The sequence below is a fragment of the Triplophysa rosa genome, linkage group LG14 (assembly GCF_024868665.1).
Source record: "Triplophysa rosa linkage group LG14, Trosa_1v2, whole genome shotgun sequence".
In the NCBI taxonomy this organism is placed as follows: domain Eukaryota; kingdom Metazoa; phylum Chordata; class Actinopteri; order Cypriniformes; family Nemacheilidae; genus Triplophysa; species Triplophysa rosa.
Window position 1 is genome coordinate 18265558 of NC_079903.1, and position 22013 is coordinate 18287570.

The 22013-nt window shown below is 37.4% G+C and overlaps 1 protein-coding gene across 2 annotated transcripts in view; it reads left to right on the forward strand.

Annotated features, from left to right (window-relative positions):
- The first annotated feature begins 2627 nt into the window (after positions 1-2627).
- mmp28 (matrix metallopeptidase 28) overlaps positions 2628-22013 on the forward strand; it is a 28133-nt gene continuing 8747 nt past the window's right edge. Inside the window, exons 1-5 of one of the 2 annotated variants that reach the window (XM_057351961.1) lie at positions 2628-2819; positions 5707-5783; positions 6277-6473; positions 12185-12406; positions 19154-19399. In XM_057351961.1, the coding sequence (XP_057207944.1) occupies positions 2718-2819; positions 5707-5783; positions 6277-6473; positions 12185-12406; positions 19154-19399 (844 nt within the window). In that variant the 5' untranslated portion in view covers positions 2628-2717. The remainder of the gene's footprint in view (positions 2820-5706; positions 5784-6276; positions 6474-12184; positions 12407-19153; positions 19400-22013) is intronic. The other variant, XM_057351962.1, reaches the window with a different exon arrangement.

Consider the following 22013-nt stretch of genomic DNA (forward strand, 5'->3'; position numbering starts at 1 on the left):
AAAACACTTAAATGGTTTTTGAAAACCATTTTTCAAAAACTGAAGTGTCTTTCCTCATGTGCAAGACCCTTTTCCATGGAAAGTTCATTGAGCACTCAGAAACTGAACTATTTCCGATGACTTGACAAACAAATGATGACTGATTAGGTTTCTACACAGCTTGACCATAATTAATATAATGTAGTAATTTTAAGTTCCTGTAGCTTACTTGGTAAAGCTCATTATGTAGAAATGGTCAAAAGTCTTCGACCTTAATTCAAGTGTTAATGATGTGATAAGCAAACAAAATTTGTAGTTGTGCTTGTAGTGTTAAACTTCTCTAATTTAAATATTACAACGCATGCACAACGATTATTCACTAAAAGCCTAGAAGTCAAAACAAAATTATTGATGAAAGAATTACTTTCTCATGCTCTCCCTTTCACATGCATGCATATGTGGTGTAACCGTTAATTCAGTGTTAAACCTCAGTTTGGAGAAAAAGTTGGAAACCCGTGTCATAAAACCGATTAAACCGGGTTGGCTTTTGTCAAGTGCAAACTAACCCTGCAACTGATTCGTGCAACAGGCCATTGACATGCTGTATTACCTTGAATTTATCGGAGATAAAACCATCTACCATAAGACAATGTATTTTTGTCTACCTGTCTTTATATACGTCATAAAACATTTTGTAGGTCTATACAGCTAGGCCAACATGTAGTTCATCTTATTGCTTTTACATTTCTCAGATCCACTTTAAAATTTGCCGAATAAGTGCATTTCTCAAAACAACTTGCACAAGCAGCACAACAACATCATGTTCTATACCTGCAAAAGCCTGTCTTGTTTAAAATCCTGAGTTTAAAATATTTTTTACAACAATGGACATCAACGTAATTGCTATCAAAATGACAATTCCTTGCATCATTGTTCATGAACAAGACAGTCAAAGTGTTTACCCATGTTGTCAGTATAACAACTTTACACTGTTTAGGTGCCATGGGTTTAATATGCCAAAGTTACACATTGCTGTGTGCAATATTAACTGCAAGAGATGAGACAGGATTCACATTTATACCTTCAACAAACTACAGTTCAACAGACTTTTCCACGAAGAACCAGTATATTTAATATATTAGCATATTAGAAACATGACATAATTCATATTGTAGTTAACAGTAGACAATTGTATGTAATCAATAGCATTAATGTTCTAAAGTATTTGTATTTTGGGAAAAATCCCGAAAAGTTACTCTTGCACAAGTGATGTGGAGGTTGAACAGGTTTAAAAAAGTAATTTGTGATTTGAGAAATGCACCCAAAAACGACTAAAAAAAACTATTTCTTGTTATATTTAAAACCCAGAAACATTTGAATGTTTTTCTTGGTGTCATTTTGAACCATTATCTGCTGCGAACTTTCAGACCCGTTTAATGTGAAATTGTTTGTTAAAGTCACCATGAAACTGTAGTTGCGATGTAGGGCGGGGCTTTATTTTGCCCTTCCCTTTTTAATGGTTTGTTGTAAGTTGGACCTGAAGGGGAGGGCTAACAATGCCTGGCCATTGGACAGTGAGTATAGTCCTACCTCTTTTTGTTGCTTATCATGTGATGAAGAGTTGTTGTTGAGAGGATCTTAATGTTTTTGATTAAAGATTACAAGTGCAAATTAATTTTGAAAAAATAATGGTGTGCACGGATACATTATTTATAATAATCACTGCAACACTGTGTAAAACACTTAGAATTTTCCTGTTTGATTTCATGGTGACTTTAAGGTCAAATGTTTTGGGTGGCGAAACAGGCATGTTTTGCACTTGAATAAGTCTAATAAAAAAATATTAGCAGCATGTTTAGACTAATCTATTAGTTTTCACATTCTGAATGGTTTACATGTAAATATTTTTACAGTTTGTTTACCATTAAAACCATCACAAAATTACTTTATGTAGAATGTTTTGGGCTAAATTTTCTCGACAGGTGATCTACTATAGTTGTTTATGTATAGTGATTAATAATGGCAAGACCAATACATAATTAATCATTTCTTCAGGCATATTTTCCAACCAGAGTTTACACAGAGTTCAGTCCTCTGAGCCTACACCAAATATATTTATATGCAGCCTATATTTATATGCAGCCTCTTCTTACATGACACACAACTTTGCTATTTTTTTTTTTTAATGATCAGTGCACTAAAATGTTGTATGCCTGTTTCATTGGTGTTTTTGTAGGAAAAACCGAAGCTCAGCCTTGAGAAGAATTTAATGAGACTTGGCAAAAAATGACATAGGCTACAACTTATGTTCAAAAGACAGAGGTGAGTAGAACTACAAAACTATTAAAAGAAAGGGTCGACAAATGCTAATATTAGATAAGCATTGTAGTCAACGTATGCTTTATATATGCTTTTTGTTTTTCTATGCGTTTTTATATTAGAATAAAACCCATGGGTTACCAATTTTGTTGCCTTTTTGTCAAGTAATTTTGTTCGGTAAATCAAGCGTTATGTTATTCAAGTTATGTTATACTTTTGGCCACTACTGTATGGAGTGTGTGAGTATGAGAAGCAGTAAATGGTATAAATGGGTCTAGTGACGCGCGCGCGCGCATTCTGCATGCGGAAAAACTGCTCAAGCCGCGGAGTTTTAGCAGCGCCAGTCAAACTTTGAGGATTATGACTGAAGCGCTACCCTTTGATTTCATTTTTCATTTCATAGTCATGCAGCTGTTTTCATGAGGCACAGCTCACAGATTGAGATGTTTGCGCTGTTGTCGCTTTTATTGTGCGTAAAGACTGTTGTCAATTCTCCAGTGTCCACAGCAGCACAGGCTCAGGTAAGACCGGGGAGTATTTTTTAATGTCTGTAACTCCGTGTGCTGTGCGAAATATGCCCTTACTCACGGGATGATTATCATCATAACGCTGGTGTTTAAGTACGCATAAAGTTTATCTTAAATCTGTTTTGATTGACATCTGACATCACTTTAGGGGCACATTTGGACCACAATGGTAAACACAATAGAAAGTAGGAAATTACAACAATAAAGTGATAATTGTGAAGATGAGACCAAGTGAATGAAGAAATCCAGTATGTTTCACAATGGTTGACAAACCTTTTCTTGCAAATGTAACATCCCGTTGGTTGGTTTCAGGAAAGGTGCGGTCAAAATACAAGGCACAGGGCTTCTTTATTGTAACGTGTGTTGCTAATTATAGTTGTCATAATTGTTTGTTTTAAATTTGAATCCGTTTGGTGCAACAGAATCGCAACACGCCTCATTTGAGATTCAAAGAATTTTGTAGTTCCAAAAAAACTACAGCTATAAGAGTTGTAATCTGGTTTTTTTTTTTTGCCGTGATAATGGCTACGATGAAATTAAATAGTTTTTTGTCACAATACAGTTCAAATTTATTTATATGTTTACATTTTTGGATTGTTGCAAAGGACCACAGTACATAGCCTGCATAAGGCGAAACAGTAGCCTATTCACGGTTTCATCGGGTGAACGTGCCTGGCCCGAAGTTAAAGGGGTCATATGGCGGAAGTACGTGTTTTTGGTGTGTTATAAGTTTCCCATGCATGTATTAGATACGTAAAATTGCACAAATGAAAGTGTGGGAACAAAAGATGCATTCTATCTAAAAGTGAATGCTCAACCAGACTTGCCTGAAACGCCTCGTGTAACCACACCCCGGCGAATCTACTTAACTTCGTAACATGATTTGACTAAGACCGCCCAAATCTACACGTAGTTAAGGTGGGCGTAATTGTAAATCTCATTGTATCGCCTGTCAGTACAATTGCTTTGGAACCTGATGTTCCGAATATGGTTAGAGGCGTTACATTTCCGTAAAATGCTTGCAGTATTTGACCAATCACTACGCACTGGTGAACTGGCCAATCATAGCACACCTCGCTTTTCAGAGCGATGAGCTTTGTAAAAAATCAGCGCGTTTCAGAGAGGCGGGGCAAAGAGGAGATACAAACATGCACGGTATGTGGAAAATACAACGTTTTTTAAACTTTAAATGTTGAATACACATTGCGTTACATCTAAAACAAACAATAATATTCGTTTTAGCCGTGCACTATGACTCCTTTAACTTCCGGTCTGTGTTTGTTTATTGGCTGGTGGCTAATAATATAACTATTCATATTTTATTTTATTTGTATTCATATTCATTAATATTATTAATGTATTATATAATAATTGTATTAAATAAGCAATTTGATTAATCTTAATGCATATTAATTTGATTAAATAAACAATTTGTTGAATTGGTCGTATGTAAATTTGTCACATTTAAAGGGATACTCCACCCCAAAATGGAAATTCTGTCATGTATTACTCCCCCTCAAGTTTTAAACATTTCTTTGTTCTGTTTAACACAATGAAAGATATTTGGAAAAATTCTTCAAAATATCTAATTTTGTGGTCAACATACCTACTAGGTAGTCAATGAAAATATATTTTTATTTGTGTTCATCAGAACAAAGAAATGTATACAGATTTGGAACAATTTGAGGGTGAGCAAATAAAGACAGAAATTAAATTTTTGGGTAGAGTTAAGTTTAGTGAAGTATACGGTTCTTCCACTGGTAAACCAAAAAATACTGACTAGACATACTTTTAACTTGCTTAATGTAAATGACTTATTATTTCTTTTACTTGTTTCCAGAAATAATCTACAGGGACTTTGCAGATATGTTCCGGAAATTACGTTTGGGCCACAAAAATGCACATGTGCAGTAACGTTTGTTTATGTTGTTGCTTTCATATACTGTAGGAGAAATTATATTGTGACGGTACATTTAATTAGCTGGCACACTCTTAAAAAAGGTGCTTCAATAAGTTATTTGATGCCATAGAAGAACCTTTAACATCTGAAGAACCTTTCTATTTCACAAAAGGTTCTTTGTGGCAAAAAAGGGGTTTTCAGATTATGAAAAGGCAAGAAAGAGATGGTTCTTTTAAGAACCTTTGACTGAATGGTTCTTTGTGGAACCAAAAATGGTTCTTCTATGGCATCGCTGTGAAGAACCTTTTAAGCACCTTTATTTTTAAGAGTGTATTTCAGTACTCTAGTGCAAGAAATGATTGTTCCCCTTTGGACTGATGGAAGTCTGAAGACCCCAAAGCATCCTTATCCTTTTATAAAGTTAATTAGGTTTGATTGCCAATAAATGGTTTGATTAATTCTGTCCATACCATAATACTGATCTGAATGCTTGAATGTTTTATCAGTCTGACATCAGTTGTGTAGTGCACTAAAAGATCATACTTTTGAGCATACACCCATATTTATATTTTTGCAAATTCTAGGCGATGAGTGGCTACTTGGAAGATAACATAGTTTGGTAGATACAACATACTGTAATTCTCATAGTTAACTTTGTGTAGTTTTATAGTTTTGATGTGTTTACTATTATTCTAAAATGTGAAAAAATATAAGTAAAGAATGAATAGGTGAATTTTTGATCAACAGTGTACACTGGTGGACTTGCTTTTCCATTTAGAACATATGCAATCTAAACCATTTTAACATGAACAGTTTTGTTTATCTGCAAATGTTACTTTATTTCCAACAGATTATTTTTCCTTCTTCCATTAGTAAACACTGATTTAATGATATATCTCCTTGCTTTACTAATCGGAGCCCGTATCAGCACCCGTCGTCACAGGGTTGATAGTAATGATGTCATGATGTCTGTGTCGTCAGGGTTTTTTAGAGCGATATGGATACCTGCATGAGGAAAATAAAACTCACAATGCTGCTGAAATGAAGTCAGCCATAAGGTAAACGAATGCCTTTTCATTACATTTTCTGTCCAATCAAATGATGTAATTTCGTCACTCTTTTTATGAAAAGTTAATGACTCCAGCTGAATAACAACAAAACGTTGATAAAACTCGAAAAATACAATTTTGTATGATTCACAATTCATGTGAAATTTCCACCCTGTAAAATAGCTACGTTTTCCTGTGAGAACAAATTGGATTGCCTTAGGTGACTTCAGAAGATGTTTTTTAGTTTGCTGTATCTGTGTATGTAGTCTTAAGTAATGATCCATAAAAAATAGATTACAGAAAGGATGGACACTGCAAAGCTCGCTCTTTTTTCAGCTCGCAGCTCCTTGATGCTCTCGCTTTTCTTTGATATTCACGTGTTAACTCTCGAGGTGATATGCACAATAATGCACAGAAAACAGAGTAAGGGCATTGAACAAAAGAAACACAGCTGTTATATATACTGTGTGTTCCTGTGTTCCTGTTTGTGTGCTCTGTTTAGAGAGTTTCAGTGGCTGTCTCACCTGCCCCTCACTGGAAGGCTGGATAGTGCCACTCTGGGGAAGATGACATCACCCCGCTGCGGGGTTAAAGATGCCCGGAGCCATAGTGCCTGGGGTCAAAGGGTCAACAACATCTTTACCGGCTACATGGACAGACACGAGCAGCACCTCCGTAAGAAACGTAACATCGTATCAGGTATGTACACTTCATTCACGTTAATCTTTCATGTGTATTTAAATAAACCATGCTTTGAGGCATTTATAATGGCTAAAGTTCTTTCCTTTGTCCTTTGTTTGTCTTTGAGCAACAACTTTAAAGTACAAACCCGATTCCAAAAAAGTTGGGACACTGTACAAATTGTGAATAAAAAAGGAATGCAATAATTTACGAATCTCATAAACTTATATTTTATTCACAATAGAATATAGATAACATATCAAATGCTGAAAGTGAGACATTTTGAAATGTCATGCCAAATATTGGCTCATTTTGGATTTCATGAGAGCTACACATTCCAAAAAAGTTGGGACAGGTAGCAATAAGAGGCCGGAAAAGTTAAATGTACATATAAAGAACAGCTGGAGGACCAATTTGCAACTTATTAGGTCAATTGGCAACATGATTGGGTATAAAAAGAGCCTCTCAGAGTGGCAGTGTCTCTCAGAAGTCAAGATGGGCAGAGGATCACCAATTCCCCCAATGCTGCGGCGAAAAATAGTGGAGCAATATCAGAAAGGAGTTTCTCAGAGAAAAATTGCAAAGAGTTTGAAGTTATCATCATCTACAGTGCATAATATCATCCAAAGATTCAGAGAATCTGGAACAATCTCTGTGCGTAAGGGTCAAGGCCGGAAAACCATACTGGATGCCCGTGATCTTCGGGCTCTTAGACGGCACTGCATCACATACAGGAATGCTACTGTAATGGAAATCACAACATGGGCTCAGGAATACTTCCAGAAAACATTGTCGGTGAACACAATCCACCGTGCCATTCGCCGTTGCCGGCTAAAACTCTATAGGTCAAAAAAGAAGCCATATCTAAACATGATCCAGAAGCGCAGGCGTTTTCTCTGGGCCAAGGCTCATTTAAAATGGACTGTGGCAAAGTGGAAAACTGTTCTGTGGTCAGACGAATCAAAATTTGAAGTTCTTTTTGGAAAACTGGGACGCCATGTCATCCGGACTACAGAGGACAAGGACAACCCAAGTTGTTATCAGCGCTCAGTTCAGAAGCCTGCATCTCTGATGGTATGGGGTTGCATGAGTGCGTGTGGCATGTGCAGCTTACACATCTGGAAAGGCACCATCAATGCTGAAAGGTATATCCAAGTTCTAGAACAACATATGCTCCCATCCAGACGTCGTCTCTTTCAGGGAAGACCTTGCATTTTCCAACATGACAATGCCAGACCACATACTGCATCAATTACAACATCATGGCTGCGTAGAAGAAGGATCCGGGTACTGAAATGGCCAGCCTGCAGTCCAGATCTTTCACCCATAGAAAACATTTGGCGCATCATAAAGAGGAAGATGCGACAAAGAAGACTTTAGACAGTTGAGCAACTAGAAGCCTGTATTAGACAAGAATGGGACAACATTCCTATTCCTAAACTTGAGCAACTTGTCTCCTCAGTCCCCAGACGTTTGCAGACTGTTATAAAAAGAAGAGGGGATGCCACACAGTGGTAAACATGGCCTTGTCCCAACTTTTTTGAGATGTGTTGATGCCATGAAATTTAAAATCAACTTATTTTTCCCTTAAAATGATACATTCTCTCAGTTTAAACATTTGATATGTCATCTATGTTGTATTCTGAATAAAATATTGAAATTTGAAACTTCCACATCATTGCATTCTGTTTTTATTCACAATTTGTACAGTGTCCCAACTTTTTTGGAATCGGGTTTGTATCTCCCATTGAAATGGAGTCATTGTAGTATTGGAAGATGTGACCTTATTATTAGTCTTTTATAGTTATCCACCCAAACTCCTTCTGACTTACATGGAGTAAAGTTGTGCCGCTCCACCTCCTCTATTAACAGGAGTCATTCCCTGAGGCGTTGGGTAATTCTGCGCCTGCTGGGGAGGGTGCGTCGCCTAATAAGGGCTAAATACAGTGGGATACACAATTAGTGTCCATACCAAGTGTACGTGTGTTGTTGCGCAAGTCGAAACATTCACTCTAAAAAATATATGTTTTTTTGTGGTTCTTGGCTCGTAATCATAGGGGAACCACTTTTAGTGCTATATAGCACCATATTTTGTTGCTTCAGTGGTTCTTCAACGGTTGGATGACTGAGGTGCTATATAGAACCGCTGAAGAACCATACAGGGGCTTAATAGGTTCTTTATACGGAAACGGTGCTATATGGCACCTCGGTCACCCCAAAGAACCTCTGAAGAACCACTGAAGCTATGTCCTGTTGGCCCAATATGGTTTAACAATTGAGAGTTTTTTTAGGCAAATTACAGTAAACATACATAGAGAAAGTTTGACAGTAGCCAGGTTTCCATTACCCTTCAAAATGCGCAAATTAAAATAGCGCATTGAAAATACGACCATGGAAACACGTAAACTCCCATGTGTCGCAAAAAGTTCTCACGCTCGTATGATGTGTTTTTTACAGGCAGTACGATAAAGGCATATTTTGCAAAACTGCAATGGAAACTCTTTTTGTCATATTTAGAAGTCACGAGCCGTACAAAAAAGTCACATGACCATTCGTGGTATGTTTTGGCAGAACATTTGGAGAGATTGGTTGTAATGAATTCACATTCAGTAATATCTCATATGATGGAACAAATGCAGGAAAACGAGTGAGTGCAGTATGGAGATTTGTTAGGAACAGTGAGGTAATATGAAAACATATAAGGAAATATAGACATTTCTCTTCACTCTTTCATCACAGTAGGTGGCACTATGCACTAAAGTTGGTTTGCAACCTGCCATAAAACGTACAAAGAAGAAGTAGCCTACGGCCAGCATGACTTATCGTGAGAAGAAACAAAATACATTTGAATCGCATAACATAATTTAATGGAAACGCAGTCATTCCGCGATATTGTTTTAATCGACATTTAGAAAACATCGCTTAAATTTTGCGCAAATCTGTAATGGAAACCTGGCTTGTATCTTACAAAAGTTATAGTTATAGCATAGTGACTACAGCAAACAGAAACAGAGATGAAATAAAGACTTAAGCCCATTGCACATTGAGTCCGAAATTTGCGTCCGAAATTTCCGCACGTTAAAAAATAAATACGACCTCACGTTGTGTCAATCACATTTACAGACTGGCTCCGATATTTTTGTCCGTCATAAAAGAATTCAGACCGGGTTCGATTTTCTGCGTTTTCGCATCCGTATCAAGCATTTTGAGTGGCCTTTTATAACAATTCAGAGACACCGTACAAACGAGAGCCAAATACGAAAAAACGCATATGAAAATTTCGGACTGTATGTGCAAAGACCTTAAGTGTGTGTCTGTATGAGCTGGAAGGGGTGTGAATACCGTCAATTCTGACATGTCAGGTTGAGAATTTGCTAATATGCCAGGAATGCAGCATAATCTGAGTGAGTGTGTGTACGTTCATGTCAGTACCTGATGCCGGCAAATATGTTCTTAGTGCAAAAATAGCTCTGTGGCGTGTATACTTAGTATTCTGATGGTTCCCTTATTGTCATACCTGCAGGTCCATCTGGCAATAATATAGAGAAAAGGCCAGCATACTGTGTTTCTGACAGCTGTGTTATTGTTGTGTTTGGAAATTTGTAATTATTTTCAAATTAAAAAAAGCCGTCAAGCTCATAATTTAAGATCTTAGTTCATAGTTTAAACATTGCAATGTTTCCTGTCATTTAAAGGAGAACTGCACTGTACATAGTGATTTCTCTCTCTGAGTAAAAGAAATATTCAAACTTTTCCAGTTATTCTCAAATATTTGTGTTGGTCTCTTTTTAACATTTGATTCTGTGATGGCACCTTTTAAACTCAGAATACACTGAGACTATAATGTGTCATTTGCTTTGTGTTTAAAGTCCCAGTGAAGTTAAAAACGACAATGCCTATTTTTTCATGAAATATTGCAGTGTTTAATGTAAATAGTTTATCAATGTGGGTCAATCTCTTTTTAAAATTCGTGTGCCCTCATAATCTTCAATTAAAATCTGAAAATGCACTTCCGTCCACTATCCATTTTAGATCACGTATGTTAGAAGGCTTGGGCAGAGCATCCGTTAACTCCTCCCCTTCAACTGTTAGTCTGCTGCCAGTTCCATTTCAAAATGCAACGGCTGTTTTTATACATCCAATCAAATCGCAGAGAAAGACGAAAGCCACACCCACTATTTTTTTCATTCCAAATTTCATTTCACTAGGAAATGCATCAAAATACGGAAATAAAAACGATAGCAACTTCCGGTTCACGGGGACTTTAACATAAATACAACAATTTAGTAAAATGTTTTTATGTTCGTATTTTGTATGTTTTTTTTGTTCTAAATTTAAATAGTGGATTTTAGTAAAGGACGAAACATTGGCCTTAAAGATCCAGTGATTCGCCTTGGAACGTGCAGCATTATTTGATGTACTGATGTAATTTCAACTGAAAAATGCAGAGAGCGCGAGACATATTAAAGGGCCCCGTCCCCCTTCTTAAATAAGCAATAGCGTTTAGTTTACGGCACAGTCAGTCTGGCAAAGCCGCCTTTTCACAGTGTGAAAACCACAGTGGTATAAAAGTCGAATGGAAAGATTTGGAAGATCTATGATAGTAGTGATGTGCGGTGTCTGATAGTAGTGAATGGAAAGATTTGGAAGATCTATGATAGTAGTGATGTGTCATTTAAAGCCTGTGATTTACGTTGGTGTGTTTGTCTTCGCAGCTGCGGTGTCTGATCTCTTCCTTAACATACAACGCATTTCGTTTTCCCAGAGGATTTGCACGAGTGATTGCTGCATATGATCTGCTCTGTGCTGTTGTTTCTCTCAACCCAAGCACACTCAAGTGCAACCGCTTGCGTGATAATGACTCGAAATTAGGCTTCCTTCTTCAACATGGACAACGTGTTTACATTGTCTGAATCATACCCTATTTTTTAGTGCACTATGTGTCATTCACCAATAAATCTGCGAACAAGTGGCTTTCATAGTGAAGGGGGCGGGACTCTTCAGATTCTAAAGCGAATTTGATCGGACAAGAACTTTAACGAGAGGCTGAAGTGTAGTGTAGTGTTATTTCTAGATTTATTTTGAGCACATGTGCTAGATTGTCCATTTCGAACGCTTATATCTTCTAAATGCCAGTTTTGTCAGCACTTAGGAGCATATCAGTTTATTGATGTCATTAATATTTTTAATAAAAGGAAAAAAAACTTTCATTTTGATTTCAGTCGATCTTTAACTATAACCAAGCCAATCTCATAGATTGAGAGAAACAATTGGCTTTGTTTTGGTCTACAGTAACCTGATTTTGTAGCTGGGTGTTTGTCTGTTTTGTTTTTTGGTGTCTGTTGAAATGATGGACAATAAAGAACACTGCGAAGAATCGTTGCCCTTCATCTTCTGACTAAATTGCTCCAAAATTAGGCTTCATCAAGATAAAAGGGAACTATTTGTGAACAGCAATTCTTAATTAGTGTAATTGCATTTGTGCAATCTCATGGGCAATGTAGTTGTTGTTTTAGTTGCAGGAATGTGTATTTTTAAAACAAGAATGTTGAGTAGTAATGACTTAAAACTGAAACTGTAGTCTTTTTTTGTGTGTAAAAAACAGCATATTCAGGACACCTGAATTGCTGAAATGCACTGTTCACAGAATTATCAGCCTTCATGGCTGAACTTAAAGTGTATGGATTAAACAAATCGTTGGTTTTGATATTGTTTTTCTACTTCAACAGGTGAGAGGTGGTACAAACGTCACCTGACCTATCGCATCATGAACTGGCCACAGTACCTCTCTGCCAGACAAGTGAGTCTGGCGGTGTTCACAGCATTCCAGATCTGGAGTAATGCGTCTGGGCTGGTCTTCCAGGAGGTTAGTCAGGGTCCCGCCGACATCCGTCTGGCCTTCTTTGAAGGGGAACATAATGATGGGACAGGGAATGCATTCGATGGACCAGGTGCAGGAGAGCTTACATTAACCATCACTTTTTATTTTTCAGTTAAGAATTTCTTCTGTTCTTTTACAATAGTTTTGCTTTACATTTTGGTATCAAAGTTTAACCTTGGCTAAAAGGAATATTCAGTCAATTACCACATAAAGTAATTTATACAGTTTGATGCCATTTTATAGATGATGTTTTACCACATAGCCTAAAGAATCTCCCACAACAGATAACAGATTCATTAACACGCATACTTTACTCGAGTCAGTTATGCACTGTACAAAATACAAGCATGAACCCCATAAACCAGAGGAAAATAAGAGATTGTTGGTAAAGCTATACAAGCCCCTAAGGGGCAATTCACATTTCCCGTCTTTTGCGCATGCAAGTTTGCTATTTTAAATGTAGACACGCGGCAGATGCACGCAAATAGGGAGCGACGCGGTCGCGATGTGCATGCGGTGCAACCCTCCTGTTTTTCTAGGCACACTGGCGCCGGATCGGGATGAAAATATTTCAACTTTTCAGAATGCTGCATGCGCATCACATGAGAAAGCAGTGCGGCTTGCGTTTTCCGTGCAGTTTTAGACGCGAAATGTGAATCTCCCCTTTGCCAGTCCTAAATGTAACATTAAGTCATACCTAATGCAACGATCTGATTGGTTGATACTGTAGAAATGTTGATTTAGCAGTGCTGTGAAAAAGTATTTGCCCCCTTCCTGATTTTTTGTTTTTTTGCATATTTGTCATGCTTAAATAATCAGATCATCAAACAAATTTTAATATTACACAAAGAAAACCAGAGTAAATACAAAATGCAGTTTTTAAATGATGGTTTTATTTATTAAGGGAAAAAACAATCCAAACATTTCTGACCCTATGTGAAAAAGTAATTGCCCCCTAAATCTAATAACTAGTTGTGCCACCCTTGGCGGCAACAACTGCAATCAAGCGTTTGCGATAGCTCGCAATGAGTCTTTCACATCGCTATGGAGGAATTTTGTCCCACTCTTCTTTGCAGAATTGTTTTAATTCATGAACATGAACAGCTTTTTAAAGGTCATGCCACAGCATTTCAATTGGATTTAAGTCCGGACTTTGACTAGGACACTCCAAAACCATTTTACCTAAACCACTTTTTAGCCATTCAGAGGTGGACTTGCTGGTGTGTTTTGGATCATTGTCCTGCTGCATAACCCAAAAGCTTGAGGTCACAAACCTATGGCCGGACATTCTCTTTTAGGATTTTCTGGTAGAGCACAGAATTCATGGTTCCATCAATTATGGCCAGTCATCCAGGTCCTGAAGCTGCAAAGCAGCCTCAGACCATCACACTACCTCCACCATGTTTGACTGTTGGCACGATGTTCTTTTTATGAAATTCTGTGTTAGTTTTTCGCCAGATGTAACGGCACGCACACCTTCCAAAAAGTTAAACCTTTGTCTCATCAGTCCACAGAATATTTGCCCAAAAGTTTTGGGGATCATCAAGATGTTTTTTAGCAAATGTGAGACGAGCCTTTGTGTTCTTTTTGGTCAGCAGTGGTTTTCGCCTCGGAACTCTCCCATGGATGCCATTTTTGCACAGTCTCTTTCTTATTATAGAATCATGAACACTGACCTTAACTGAAGCAAGAGAGGCCTGCAGTTATTTAGATGTTGTTCTGGGATCTTTTATGACCTCCAGGACGAGTCGTGGTTGTGCTCTTGGAGTAATTTTGGTAGGCTGGCCACTCCTGGGACGGTTTACCACTGTTCCATGCTTTCTCCATTTGTGGATCGTAATCATACTTTAGATTTAGTACTGTCTTACGGTATAAATGTGGACGACGTTAAAATCCTTCAGCAGAGTGAAGACATTTCGGATCATTATCTGGTATTATGTTTACTTCACTGGCCTACAGCTGCAAATCAAACTCATTGTTACATATATGGTAGAACAATAACTTTAACTACCAAAGATGCGTTTCTCGATAGTCTGCCTGAATTGTCTCAAATCTCTAGCATGAGAAATAACGTTGAAGATTTTGACATTACCATTGAAAATTTTAACTCCACCTTCTCAGAAACGCTAGACACAGTTGCTCCTCCACGTTTAAAGAAGATTAAAAATGGCAGCCCAACACCGTGGTATAATGGTTCTAGGTTTAGAACTCAGGTTCTAAAGAAAGCGGCCTGAAAAATGGAGCGCATCTTTAAGAAAACTAAATTAGAGGTATTTCGTACAGCATGGAAGGATAGTATTCGAAAATACAGGAAAGCCCTAAAAACGTCTAGATCCGCCTACTTTTCATCACTAATAGAAGAAAACCAGCACAACCCTAGGTTTTTATTTAACACCGTGGCTAAATTAACAAAAAATAAATCGTCAGCGACTTCAGATTCTGGATATCAGCATAACAGTGATGAATTTATGAACTACTTCACAAATAAAATCCAAGATATTAGAGAAAAAATTATAACAATGCAACCAAAAGTGAAACCCGCTGATCAAACTAACTACAGCTCTTCTTAGTATTATTAACTCTTATTAACTAATCTCTGACATTAGGACATGTGCCTAAAGCATATAAGGTGGCTGTTATAAGCCCCCTTGTCAAAAAACCCCAACTCGACCCTAGAGAACTAGGGAACTACAGGCCTATATCAAATCTACCTTTCATATCTAGTTCTGGAAAAAGTAGTTTCAATTCAATTATGCTCCTTCCTCCAAAGGAATGACATCAATGAAGAATTCCAGTCTGGATTTAGAGCATGTCACAGTACAGACACTGCTTTGATCAGAGTTACAGATGTTGTATCTAATGTTGTATACAGGTTGTATCTTGTTATTGGTGCTGCTAGACCTTAGTGCTGCATTCGACACCATTGACCACAGCACACTCCTACATAGACTCGAAAATTACGTCGGTATTAAGGGAATAGCTTTGAAATGGTTTAAATCTTATTTATCCGACCGTTTTCAATTTGTAGCAATAAACAATGAGGTGTCACGCAAATCACAAGTCCAGTACGGTGTACCACAGGGCTCAGTCTTGGGGCCTCTGCTCTTCGGATTATACATGCTACCTCTAGGAGATATAATAAAGCAACACGGAGTTAGCTTTCACTGTTATGCTGATGATACTAAACTTTATATTTCCTCGAAGCCTCATGAAACACTGCAGTTCCATCGAATAATGGAATGCATAGTCGATATAAAAAACTGGATGAGTAACAACTTTTTATTACTGAACTCGGACAAAACAGAAGTGTTACTTATTGGACCGAAAACAGCCATACGTAACAACCAAGAATACTGCTTAACTATTGACGGATGTTCCATAAAACCCTCGTTGTCAGCTAAGAATCTTGCCGTTCTATTCGATAGTAATCTGTCGTTTGAGAGCCACGTTGCCAACACCTGTAAAATTGCGTTTTTCCATGTTACAGTTTTTTACGATCGCTATGACAATTTTTTCAATACTTTTAACAATTTTGCTAAACTCTTAACACAGTTAGCACAACATCTGTCTGTGTAGACTATACAATTAACACATTTATTGTTGCTTTGACACAAAATGCATACAGTTAACACAAATTTTAAATGCTTGAACTTCTTTTACACACAAGCTCAACTAAGACCAAAACAATGTAATTTTACTGCCAAATTTTCATATGCTTTCACACTGTATGTCAGAACAGATAACATCATGTTCTGAACCTAACTTGTAGGCTAGAGCCAAAGTGAACAGCTGTATATATATATATATATATATATTGTGAACTGAAACACAAATATGCCCCCTGTATTTTATTCCATTGCTAATGAGAAACAGCTGATCAAAGTTATGCAAATATATACATCACAGCTGAACACTGCCAGGGGTGGATAAGGCATACCAAAAGATTCTTCCCAAGGTGCCTTGCCAGAGAAGATGCAGATGTGATGTGGATGAGAACATATGGCCAAACGCAGAAGACCGGGCCGATTAGATTACAGTTTTTTTTTTTTTATTATTCTTCGGTGGTTTTTTTTGTTTTTATATTCACATAATACAGTAAATGACAGCTATCTTGCATATTTTGTTTTCTTGCATTCTTGTTTTCTTTCTTGTTTTTCTAATGCAAATAAAGCCTTTACTGCAGCAATTCTGTCTCTGTCTCTTTTTTTCCCACATAAACCGCTCATTATATAAAGCTACTCTGAGATTGGTCATTCAATTTTTGTATTTAATTTCTGCAGCAAAATAAACAAAATAAACCCAAATAGAAAAATAAACTGTACTGTAAAACACAATCTATGATCAATGCAATACACTCTCTATTTTATAAGGTCAGACCTGACACCCAAAACAATGCAGATTCTGTAATTCCATTTGATGTTAGTGTTTTTATGATATTGTGCTATGATTGATTAAATGTTCCTGTTGGAAGATAACATGTATTAGTGTTTTGAACTAATAATTTGATTTTGAGACATGTTTGCAGTGTTTTTGTAGATGTAGTGTATTGTGTTAGTAAATTATTGTAATTTGAAAATTAGTGTTGGAGTTTAGTTTGCAATGTGTGATTTTGAGCATGAAATTAACTGCTTTGTCAATTGTGTGTTGTAGGTGTGTTGGTGCGTTAAGAGTTTAGGAAAATTGTTAGAAGTATTGGAAAATATGTCATAGCGATCGTAAAAAACTGTAAGAATATATCTAAACTACATCATATGCTGTCAATGTCAGATGCAGAGAATTTATTTCATGCATTCATGACATCAAGACTAGATTACTGTAATGCACTGTTAGGTGGTTGCCCTGCAGGCTTATTACAAAAACTCCAACAGGTCCAAAACGCGGCAGCTCGAGTTCTTACACGTACAAAAAAGTATGAACATATTAGCCCGGTTCTGTCAACCTTGCACTGGTTACCTATAAAGCATCGCGTTAACTTGCTTATTACCTATAAAGCCCTACATGGTTTAGCTCTTCAGTACTTGAGTGAACTCCTCTTGTATTACAGTCCTTCACGTGCATTACGCTCTCAGGCGTCCTGTCAGTTGGTAATACCTAGAATTTCAAAATCAAGTGCAGGTGGTAGATCCTTTTCCTATCCAGCGCCTAAACTTTGGAATAGTCTTCCCTGCACTGTCCGGGAGGCAGACACACTCTGTCAGTTTAAATCTAGACTAAAGACGCATCTTTTTAATCTTGCATACACTACACTTCCATAATATAAATCTTCTGAGGGTTTAGGCTGCATTAGTTAGATCAACCGGAACCAAAAACACAACTGATGTACTTGTTGCATCAAAGAGTGCAGAACAGTACTCTACTCTCAGCCAGTCTTGTCTCATTGTTCCAAGGTTACCACAGCGAGCAGGATGCAGTTCATGCCCAGACCTGATGGCAGAGCGGAGAATGGGAAGCGGCGACCTGACGAGAGCTGAGATGATAGAACTGGATAAAGAAGGACGCGGTCACTTGACACATCTTCACTACACATTTCAAATGCTAGTAGATTATTAATGATAATCTTAAAACTATAATTTACCTTATTAGTAAGTTTATTTATTTTTATTTAGCCTTGTTGTGCAAGCACTGTCGAGCTTGTGCAGAGGCAGCAGCTTTTGCCAGAGGGGAACTGGAATCCCCTGGTTGGACCTGGGTTCTCCTGAGGGTTTTTTTCTCGATTGGAGTTTTGGGTTCCTCGCCACCATTTGCATACTGTTTTGCATGTATGAATTTATAGTCTGTTTAATATTTGACCTGTGTTTCTTTCTCCTTTATCTTAAATGTGTGCTTTCACTGTGCGTGCGTGTCTGCGTGTGTGTCTGTGTGTGTGTGTTCGTGCTTGTCTGTGTGTGTGTGTGTGTGTGCGTGCTTGTCTGCGTGTGTGTGTGTGTGCGTGCGTGCGTGCGCATCCGTGTGTGTGTCTATGTCTATGTGTGTTAGTACGTGTGCATATTGTGTGTGTGGAGTGTTTTGTATGTGGGTATGTCTGTCTTCTGTGTTTTAACCTTTTTCTTGTTTTTACAGGTATAACTTTAATTGTTTTGCTTGTAGTCAATATGTCTCATGTACAGCTGCTTTGTAACAATGAAAATTGTAAAAAGCGCTATATAAATAAAGTTGAGTTGAGTTGGATAATGGCTCTCACTGTGGTTCGCTGGAGTCCCAAAGCATTAGAAATGGCTTTGTAACCCTTTCTAGACTGATACATTTCAATTACTTTGTTTCTCATCTGTTCTTGAATTTCTTTAGATCGCGGCATGATGTGTTGCTATTTGAGATCTTTTAGACTACTTCAGTTTGTCAGACAGGTTCTACTTAAGTGATTTCTTGGTTCAACAGGTCTGGCAGTAATTAGGCTTGAGTGTGGCTAGTCAAATTTAACTCAGTTATTCAATTCATCACAGTTAATTCATGATTTACCAAGGGGGGCAATAACTTTTTCACATAGGGTCAGAAATGTTTGGATTGTTTTTTCCCTTAATAAATAAAACCATAATTTAAAAACTGCATTTTGTATTTACTCTGGTTTCCTTTGAGTAATATTAAAATTTGATGATCTGAATCATTTAAGCATGACAAATATGCAAAAAAACAAAAAATCCGGAAGGGGGCAAATACTTTTTCACAGTACTGTAGATACATGTCCTGCTTGGTGAAATCACACTCACCCTTTTTATACAAACTGAGGATGTTGACGATTTTGTACCTGTGGACGTAGTCCATGATCATTGTGTTTATACTGTTTACACATTGGTAAGGTTTCCCTCTATGATGTCTATAGGTGGGTCTCTGGCTCATGCGTTTCTTCCATCTCGTGGTGAGGCTCACTTCGACATGGCTGAACGCTGGACCCTCAACCGCTTTAAAGGACACAACCTGTTCCTAGTAACAGCCCATGAGATTGGCCACACCTTGGGCTTGGTTCATTCACCCGTCCGTCATGCTCTTATGTCACCATTTTATAAGAAGATGGGTCGCAATGCATTGCTCAGTTGGGATGACATCACAGCTATACAACAATTCTATGGTAAATCCTTATTTCAAGTGTGGCCATGCAATTTATAAATCCCCTTTCTATTAGTTTGCATACATTGCAAGCTACGTTTTATATAATCTTACGTGAGCAGCGCTTGCCAGAAAATGCACTTTCATGATGGTTTAATGCAAGTCTATGGCTTTGTACACTAAAAAGAGAAATTGCGTGAAAAGTAATGGCTTACTTTGTCTCATTTAGCACAAACCTAAGATAATACATAGGGTCATAGATTTGAATAAACCAAATACTATTTATTTATTTGAATTAATATTTAGCTTAATAAAGCAGCAAGGCTTCTGCTTTCAGTAAATGTCTTACATTTTTATAGTAATAGCTATAAAGCTAGCTAGTGTCAGCTAAAGTTTGTGAAACACAGACGAACAAAAACACACATACGGTTTGTTTATCCATTCCATATACCGCTACACACCCTGTTGTATTTCTGAATGGTTCTAACGCACGCAACAAATTTCATTGTAAACATACACATTCCTGAACTCACAAAGCACCCTATTATTTTCTATGTGTTTATACAAGCTTTACCCAACGCAGTTGAAGCTAACATAGAGTTTCTGTACATGACAGAAAGGCTAGTAAACTGTCAGCTGTTCCTTAAGCATGTGTCTGGCATGTTTCCACACGCTAAATACATCTTCATTACATGGGATATGTGCATACCTCAACTCGGAATTCTGAACTGAAAAATCTGTTAATCTGCAAACTGGAGACTGATCCTGTCCTGTTATAGAGGCTGGAACAATATGCTTAATAATGTGCTAAGGCATGAACATTCAATTCTGTACCTGTGCTAAGCAAGCAACATGCAGTGCATTCTATATCCATCATTCTAAATATACAAATTTAATTTGACATGTTTTACTTTGTTAAGAAAATAGAAACGCTGTTTTTTTAAAAAGTGCGCATGCGTGCACTAGAACCCTGGGGAATCCCTGGGCGGAGTGACTTTGAAGCAAACTTATGAAGGAATGAAATATCGTGAAATAAAACAACAGATAACAAAAATAGGATAACAAAAGTCGTTATTTTGACATTAATTGGATCTGAACATATTTTTAGTAGATGTCATTCCTCCACCAACTGTGTGGTGTCATCAACTAGATTGCTGAACCAACTTGGTTCAAACGATTGATCTCCGACATACTGTTTCGGGAAACAGTCGTAACTGCATCGTTAATTTCCCCAAGGATGCATCATACTATAGTGGTTAACCAGCGAGTTACAGTATGTCGTTGTTCGGAAACGCACCCCTGATCAGCTGAGCAAGCTTGACTAACATGACCTGCCAGAACTAAAGCTATACGCTTGATTTGGCAAGAGATCACATGGAGCCCTTTGCCCAAATATCCTGGGGAAAAAGTCTCTCAAGTAATGTCAGTAATCTCGATATGAACATTATTCTGTATGCTTCTAGGACTGTACACAACAAAGCTCATTACAGTACATTTAGCTCTAGGAATAGGGTATATATCATCCTGTGAGCTTTATTGCACAGTAACTTATGGAAGCCCAATTCCGCCACGTGATAAAAAAACCAGGCTCTAAAAAGTCATAGTAATGAGATACAAAATCGAAATTATGAGATACAAAAATCGAAATTATGAGATAAAAAGTCATAATTATGAGATAAAAAGTCAAAATTATGTGGTAAAAAGTCATAATTATGAGATAAAAAGTCAAAATTATGAGATAAAAAGTCATAATTATGAGATAAAAGTCATAATTATGAGATAAAAAGTCAAAATTATGAGATAAAAAGTCAAAATTATGACTTGACGTGCACATGCGCAGTGCAGCTGGTGACATCCGCTGGTTAGAATGGTGTAAATGCAACTCAGTGGTTTTACAAACCAATTGCGATTGGTTATATATATATATATATATATTAGTTATTTGTTTTCAGTTTTCAGTATTTTTTTAAGCTTCCAGTGCAGGCATCCAAATGCATCAGCAGACACATAATAATAAAACAGAGTACAAAATATATAAAAATATAAATAAAATACAACTGTAAATAGACAGTTGTACAGAAGTAATATACTGTATGTAAAATAGATTGGAAATTTGCGAATATTCAAATTTATTAAAAGCAATATGTCCAGATGCTCTAGTACTCCTTCTGAAACACCGGCCAGAGGGCAACAGTTCAAATATGTTGTGTCCAGGGTGTATCAAGTCTGTAATGATTGCACTTTACAAGAGTGGGAAAGAAAGCACCAATGATCTTTTCAGCAATCTGGACTATCCGTTCTTGTCCACTTGTGATCAACTGAGTAGCCGAGGCAAACCTGACAGGGATTAAAGCACACAGAACAACCTTTTTTGGGCCCTATGTGGGTCTCCCACTTCAGGTCCTTTGAGATGGTGGAGCCCAGGAACCTGAAGGACTCCACAGCCAAACAATTACAAAATATTGTGTGTTTTGGGCCACATTCAATGTACAATGTATATGGAATCCTTTCAACAAAAGATCTATGAGCTACTGAAAAGTATTTCACTGGTTCCTATCTACCAGATAACATGCCTGCTGAAGCCAACAAACTACCAGTAAAAACCCAGAGAGGTTTCTATTGTGAAACATGCAGTA